This window comes from Pipistrellus kuhlii, unplaced genomic scaffold (genome assembly GCF_014108245.1).
Source record: "Pipistrellus kuhlii isolate mPipKuh1 unplaced genomic scaffold, mPipKuh1.p scaffold_m20_p_8, whole genome shotgun sequence".
NCBI lineage: Eukaryota > Metazoa > Chordata > Mammalia > Chiroptera > Vespertilionidae > Pipistrellus > Pipistrellus kuhlii.
In genome coordinates, this window is record NW_023425584.1 from 21,432,715 (window position 1) to 21,440,477 (window position 7,763).

Here is a 7,763-nt window from a genome sequence, read left to right on the forward strand (position 1 = left end):
CAGACTCCCCAAGCCTTCCCCCTGTCCACAGATGACTTTCAAAGTCCCAACTTGACAGGCACAATGCACCATCCATCTAAACAGCCCTGATGTTGGCCTCGCCTTCTCTTGCTGCGGTTTAAAGAAACCCCCATCTGGGCCTTGCCCAGTGAATGTTGCAAGTCTGCAGCATTTGGGAAAAGAAAATCCGCTCTGGGTTGCTTTTCAACGACAATGTAATTTTTGTGAGGTTTTACAGCCACCAGCAGAGGCTTAGAGAGGTGGCCGGACTTGCCCAAGGTCACAGGGTAGGAAATGGCTCACCAGGATGCACACCAGGCCTGCGGAAACCCCAAACCGGCTGGTACTCCCTACCTCCTCCACCACCCGCGAGAGGTCTGGGCCTCCAACAGACGAGTGGCCCAGGCGACTGCACAATTCCGGAGAAACCGCAGCTCCCGTTGCTTCCTGAGCGGGTCCAAGCAGAGAGAGGCAGCGGCGCCGGGCGGGCGCACTGCGGGTGGGAGAGGGTAGAGCGCGTCCTGGCCCGGCCGCAGCCCCAGCACTCCCCCCCCCCCACCCCACACACACCTTCCCTATAGAAACCGGTCAAATACTGGTGCGCGCCGGCAGTCCCAGGCGCCTGGCCTGGACCAGGAACCGAGGCGCGGGTCCCGCTCGTCACCCAGCCAGGCCGGTTCTGACGCAGATCTTGCGCTCAGGCGACTCACCCCACCCTCTCCAAAAAAAGTCTCCTAAACTTTAGAGCTTACTCATTTAAAAGAAAAACTCCATAAATAACAGCAGGGGACTTTTAGAAGAGGAGATGGAGGCGGATATCCGGTTCTTCCCGGGGGCCAGAAAAGCCGGAGGCTCTTACCTGCAGGAAACCTCGCAGCCCGCCAAGGCGCGTCTGTCTGGAGCGCTTCGCTTCGGCGCGGGACGCTCCCTCCCGGCCGCCTCCTCTGCGGCCCGGCTGGGCTCCGGCCCTGTGTTTTATACCACTATAGGCAATTAATATTGCATCAGCCGTATTTTAAATTTTCAAAACCCACAATATAATGTAATGGCATAAGGGCATTTATTATTAAAGGACACCCGATGGAGAGGGCGGTGGAGGAATCGCTGGGGCTGTTACACCAGGCGGGGGCGAGGGGCTGAGGCCTGGGGGCTGAGGGAGAGCTTCGGGTTTGCTTTCCCAGCGGTGGTGGTGGGGAGGGGGGAGGGAGGGGGGAGACTGCGCGGAGGGGCGACCTGCTCGGCTCGGAATTTCGGGCTGGAGGTCTGAGGACCCAGAGCTCTTTGAAGACACAGTGGAGAAATGAGCAGGCGACTCCTGGACTTGGAGCATGAATTTTTAAATCGTGAAGGTGTTTCCGTGGCTCACAAATAAAAAGGTTTCCTCCCCTTTTATAGAGGAAGTGGGCGAGAACGAAGAGAGCTAAGATGGGCTGACCGCCTACTACGCACAGGGCCCTACCCTAGGAACTGGGCCGCGGACATCTTCTCACTTAGCGCCCCACAGGGAAGCCGGGCTAGACCTTGGAGTGAGTAACCTCTTGGGGGACAATTCCAAAGGAATTTTCTGGAGAGATCACCCAGGGGCCCCTAGCAAAGACATTTTTCTCCCTCTGTGCATCCATCGCCTCCTTCCCCGGAAGGCCGTTTGGATGTCTTAAAATAATAATAATGCTTCCTATTAAGCACCAACCACTACCAGGCACCTTAAATAAACAATCTTAGTCCCAAGAATATTCGCTTCTTCTTCCAGCATACAGACAATAGGGGCTCAGGGACGTTAAGAGACTGGCTTTAGGGTCGTTCAGCCAATGGGTGGAGGCATTGGAAACTCATACAGCCCTGGGGCTTGAAAATTTGTCATCTGAGTCAAGTTGAGCAAAGAGAGGCTGATGGATGGGCGTGAGCGGGGATGGGTGGAGGGAAGTTACTTGAAACACTGAGGTCTGGGCACCACCAGCAGTGGAATCTCCCAGCAGGAGACGGGCTGAAAGGATGAGGCTGCCAGGGAAGAGGAGGAAGGAGAGGAGAGGGCATAAGACTGGCCTTCCAGGAAGTGACAGTCAGCCCTTCTGGGCTCTCCCTTTTCAATCCTTTCCAAAACTCCTTAGCCTCCTGAGGAAAAAAAAAAAAAAAAGCACTGCAATTCGGGTTGAAAAATAAAGCATTTATTTTAGAAGTTAATTGAAGGGGGTAATGAGAGGAGAAAACTTAATATTTTATTTGTATCTGCTCGGAGAACGAAACCAAAGACCACACAGCAACACGCAAATTACATGAAGCAACGAAAGATAAAATGGGATGGGGCTGGAGAGAGTGACGTGGGAAGGATCCAGGTCGGTGGCCTGGCCCCTCTTTCCACCAAAAATTATAAGTGAATCTCCATCAAGAGGCACTCATATAAGGGGGGCGAAAAGAAGCAGCATTAAATAAATAACAGGAAACAAAGATGCTAACAATAACAACAATGAAAGAGTGGCGAGGTTAGACGTGTTGGAAGGACTTGCATATTGTAGCTCGGAGAAGTTATGATTACTTTCGAGCAGCGGCCTCTGCAGTGCACTGGCACCTGGCTGGATTAGGGAGCTGGGATCCAGAGTTATCTGTCAGACCGGAACACTACCAACCCCTGGCCCTCCAGCTGGCGGCAATTACCAGCAGGTAGGAAAGGATGGACCAAGGCAGGTGCCCACTGCTGCTTGCAAATAGTAAAGAGACCCCAGCATGAAGGCCCTTTTCTGGAGTAGGACCTACATGGAGAACGACTCCCCGCACGATTTTCCTGAACTAACCCATGCTACCTTAGAGAACTTACAGCAAACCAAAGAATGAGATGGATAAAGTTTAGGAGGGGAAGGGAGTATAAGGCTATCCTTCGGAAACATACATGATTTTATATAATCTAAATAAATCTCCAGTACATCTTGGTGCCCCCGTTTGACTTTGTATTATTATTTATCATTGCCTCCCCATCCCTAGTCGAGCTTAGCAATCAATGTGGCCCCTTCAGCACAGAGTCCTGTGGTCTGGTCCAATTCACTAACCCCTGCGTTTGGGCTCCCCATCCTGAAGTCGCGCAGTCCAGAGCGCCAGGGAGATTTTTTTTCAGCACCATGGACAGCACAAGTCCCTCCAGGCTCGCCCTTTGTGAATTTTTTTCCTTAGTGCCAAAACTTTTCTGGTGGGAATAGAATGGGGAAAAGGAGAAAGAGAAGTCCGGGAGACAACCGGGTGGGGTAAAGGAGAAAGTCTGTGGCTCCGGTAAGGAGAGCCTGACCTGCCAGAAAACATCTTGGAGTCCCCCGTTACCGTCCCTCCCCCCCAGGACGTGCACAGCTTCCCCGGCCCCCAGAGGCTGAGCGAGCCCCGCCGCAGTCAGTGGACCGCCGAGTACTTCATTCGTTTCTGTTTCTGTCTCTGGTTGCAGAACCAGACCCTCACCACGTTCTTTTTAAGGTCCAGTTTCTCGGCGATGGCCGCGATCTTCTCGGAGGAGGGCCGCGGCTGGATGGCGAAGTAGGCCTCGAGCGAGCGCTTCTCCGGAGCCGCGATGGACGTGCGCTTGCGCTTCCGCTCGCTGCCGTTGAAGAGCTCCGGCTTGCTGTTCTTCTCCCGGTAGGCGGCCTCGGCTTCCTCCAGCCATGCCTGGAGCACCGGCTTGAGTGCGATCATGTTGTTGTGCGAGAGCGTGAGGGACTCGAACCTGCAGATGGTGCTCTGGCTGAGCGAGCCGACGCCGGGGATCTTGAGGTTGGCGAGCGCCGCGCCCACGTCCGCCTGGGTCACCCCCAGCTTGATGCGCCGCTGCTTGAAGCGCTCGGCGAAGGCCTCCAGCTCCCGCGGGTCCGACTCCACGTCGCTGAGGCAGGCGGGCATGGCGCTGTGCGGCGCCACGGCGGCGGCGTGCGGGTGGCCCATGCCCATGGCCTGGTGCAGGTGGCCCATGGCGCCCAGGTGGTGCGGGTGGATCTGCGCCGGCATCACGGAGTGCTCGGGGGCGCCCAGGCCGCCGACGCTCAGCGTGGGCGAAATGTGCTCCAGCAAGTCTCCCTCCAGGCCCTGGTGCACCGCGTGGTGCGGGTGCGAGGTGAGCGCGGCGGCAGCCGGGTGCGAGATGGGCACGGTGGACGACGTGGACGTGCAGGGCACGCTGCTCATGGTATGGTAGGTGGCGTCGGGCTTGAACGGGTGGCTCTTGCCGTGGGAGACGATGTCCACCGCCGCCAGAGCCTCGGCGCGCGCCAGCAGGCTCTCGTCAAAGCTTCCAAATATATTGCCCTGCAGCTGCAAGCGAGAAAGGCGCACAGCGCGGTCAGTGGGGAATACCGTCAGCTCAGGATTAAAACACATTTTCACAAGCAACCGAGATGCCTCTCCTACTCAAAGCCCAGGTCATAAAAATTAATACTGGAGGCAGAGGCTCTGCTGGAACAGACGTGCGGATCAGAGACATGAATGAGAGAGAGAGCTCGCGCCGCACAGGGAGAAAGCGCGGGGGAGACAGGAGAGGGGTTCAGACAGCGAGCGGCGATTGTTCTGGGCGGCATGAAAAAAACATGAAGCCAGTGCCTGTCAAAAAAATTAAAAGAATGTGCCTTAGAGCGGTAATTATGCGCCACTACGTACCTGCGGGGCCGGGAGACAGACGCGGCGCATGGCCTCGGAGCCGGAGTGCAGGCTGGAGAATTTGGGTTCCTGGAGCACCGGGTGCATGCCGAAAGGCTGCTTGGCGTTCATGGCCATCATCTTCGCGCGCCTGGCGGGGAGGCAGCCCGGGGCATGGACCTGGCTCCTCTCGCTCGCTGGCTCGCTGCGCTCCAAAGTGAGCGCCGCTCAGCACCCGCGCTCCCCTCGCCCTCCCGCTCGCGGCCTCCCCTCTCCCCCACCTGCCTCCTCACTCATCTTACACGCCGCCTGCCAGGAGGCCCGGAGCGCGCAGGCGTGCTCACGCCGGGCTCGCAGGGGCCGCCCCGGAGGCAAGGCCAGGCAGGCTCTCCGCGCCTCCTCGCTGCGCCCGCCCGGCTTTTATACCCCGGCCGCCCGGGCCTCTCCAGCTGCCCCGCCCCGCCTGCATCCGACCCGGCCGGTCTTCCGGATTCTTTCTTTCTTCTTCTTCTTCGTGGACTTTTCCCCTCCAAAGTCCCACACCTCTCCCTCCTGTTCCAACTCGCATTGCCCGGACCCAAAGGCGGCCCCGGGCTGAGTGGGGGGCCCAGAAGTTGTCTCTCTCTCTCTCTCTCTCTCTCTCTCTCTCTCTCTCTCTCTCTCTCTCTCTCTCTCTCACACACACACACACACACACACACACACACACGCACACACACACACACACACACAAACTCCTTGTCGGACCGGCTGCCGCCACACTGCCCATTTCCAGGGCTCTCCTGGCCCCACGCCCGAGCCGTCCACCAGAGTCCGGGCCCGAGACGCAGCCAAGAAGCAGGCGCCTCCGAGCGCCCAGACGGGCTCCGGGAAGAGGGGGCGGGGGGGGGGGGCGCTGCCGTAATGAGCCCCAGGTGGCCCTCACCCCCAATTGTTGAAGTGGGGGAAGTCACTGCCTGCCCAGTCCAGGAGGCCTGTGGCTTTCTCCCACCCTGCCTTTGCTTAAGACAGCTTTGCCCTTTCCTCCTCTCCACAGCCCGCCGGCCTAAGGAAGGTTTACTGAGCACTCAGGATCAGTGCTCAACTAAGGAAGCTTATTACGGATTTTTATTTATTTATTTATTTTTTTTAGAAGTGAGGTAGGACTGTCCAGTGACCTTGGGCGTCAGTGCACTTCTGCCTAGCCGCCAGCGCGTGCAGGCCCCAGTCCCCATAGCAATGGTGCCCGCCTTGAGCTAGGCCACTCAGAGAGTTCGCTCCTGGCATCCATCCGCACACCCTGTGGCGTTGGTACCGTTACTCCGTCTTACAGAGGAGGAAACCCAGGGTCAGAGAGGTTAAGTAACGGGTCCAGGACAGCGTGACTGGCTGGGGATAAAGACGTTCATTCACTCGCTCCTCACGGTAGCCATTCACAAATAGTCACTGGTGGCCCACTAGGTGCCAGGCGTCCGCGGCGGACTCCCAAGGCTTTTAACCACTCAGCTGCTCTGAAGTTTCAGACGGAAGTGCTCCGAGGTTAATACTGCCCGCCCCGCCTCCCCTCTGCTCGCGTCCCCTCTCCTTCCCTCCTCTCCTTTCCCTGCGCTAGTAAACATCGTGAATAATGGATGGGGAATCCTGGGGCTGTGGCCGCGCCACCCTCCGGAGATGGCAAAGCCCGGTTCGGAGAGAAGCCCTGAGCGCCCAGCGGAGCCCACGTCGCGGAGGGAGAAAGGCCTGCCCCGCCTGCGGGCTGAGCCTCGCGCAGCAGGGTTTGGGCGGGTTTCCCACGGGTTAACTAGGCGGAGGTGGGACCACCCAGGGGCCTGAAAGGAAGGCCTGCTTGGATCCGGGTTCCTGTCTGGGGTCTCCCCATCCTCCACGCCCGGAGCCCTGGGCAGTATGGCCCTGCAACTTCGTCAGAGGGCTCAGCCCAGGTGCGGGAGGTCCAGCAAGGCCCTTTTGCTAAACCTCTCTGGGCCTCAGTTACGTGAGCTCTACAAAAGAATTGCACTAGTGTTTGCCTTTTCCCGTTCTGGTGAAGCGCTTGAGCCAAAGCAGAGAGGAAAGCATGGAGCACGGACCCTGAGTGCTCAGTAAACCTCCTTATAAGCTGGTGCTTTGGGGCGCAGGGCCCTCAGATTAAAAAACGCCTCTCCGTCTCGTGCTGGCTGGGAGGCCTTGAGCCCTCGCAATGTCTCTGTAATTTCTCCTCCACTGATGGTGGTGAGGCAGACACAGAGATAAGCATCTGGCACAGTGCCTGGCACATCGGGATCATGGAATAAGTGTTCCTCTCTCCTTCCTCCTTCAAGCTAAAGAGAATGCCTTTGGGAGTGGGAGTGTCCCGGCACATCTCCCTGGAGATGGCTGGTCTGCAGGTGCAAACTGCATGGTTGGTCTCCTCTATTCTCTCAGCACCTGCTTAGTGCCAGACCCTGTGCAGGGGGCTGAGGCCCCGCTTTAGACTGGACTCCTTCCTGGCCCCTCACAGAGCCACCCATCTGAAGTCCACTGCAGCCGAAACCGGTTTGGCTCAGTGGTAGAGCATCGGCCTGCGGACTGAGGGGTCCCGGGTTCGATTCTGGTCAAGGGCATGTACATTGGTTGCAGGCACATCCCCGGTAGGGGGTGTGCAAGAGGCAGCTGGTCGATGTTTCTCTCTCATCGACGTTTCTAGCTCTCTATCTCTCTCCCTTCCTCTTTGTAAAAAACCAATAAAAATATTTTAAAAAAATAAAATAAGAAAAATAAAGTCCACTGCAGAAAAATGACAGGGTACTTGCAGGGCAGTAGAGGGGTGTAGATTCAGGCACAGGGCACAGAGCAAGGCTGGTGGGATTCTTGAAATACAGAACATGCACCAGAACCATGGGTCTCAGGAGGGCTGGGGTCTGGACAGTGTTCTAAAACTGGGTCTATCTCAGAGGGAGAGGGCTGCACTAGAGGACTGCTAAGTGCCTCTGCTCTAGCAAAAGACTGTCGTTCTGGTTGATTTAAGTGAAATGTATTTTGAGCAAATCAGAGCTTTTCTCCAGAGACATTCAACTCCCCAGAAGCTGAATGCGGTGTTATTTTATCACTCACCAGCATTTAGGACCATTCATTTTTGTTTCTGCCCAAAGCCAAAAAGGAAAAGGGGAAGGGGAGCTGGGGATGTTGCATCCTCCAGGGAGAAG

The 7,763-nt window shown here is 57.1% G+C and overlaps 1 protein-coding gene across 1 annotated transcript; it reads right to left on the bottom strand.

The window, feature by feature from the left end:
- Window positions 1–2,157: 2,157 nt before the first annotated feature.
- On the bottom strand, window positions 2,158–5,035 carry POU4F3 (POU class 4 homeobox 3). The gene has a single exon (XM_045576479.1). It carries the CDS (start codon window positions 4,345–4,347, stop codon window positions 3,373–3,375), a length of 975 nt encoding a protein of 324 aa, XP_045432435.1. The 5' UTR covers window positions 4,348–5,035; the 3' UTR covers window positions 2,158–3,372.
- Between the last annotated feature and the right edge of the window lie 2,728 nt (window positions 5,036–7,763).

Excerpts from the sequence above, each read along its gene's own strand:
- POU4F3 (XM_045576479.1), bottom strand. The coding sequence starts at position 4,347 with ATGTGTTTTAATCCTGAGCTGACGGTATTCCCCACTGACCGCGCTGTG.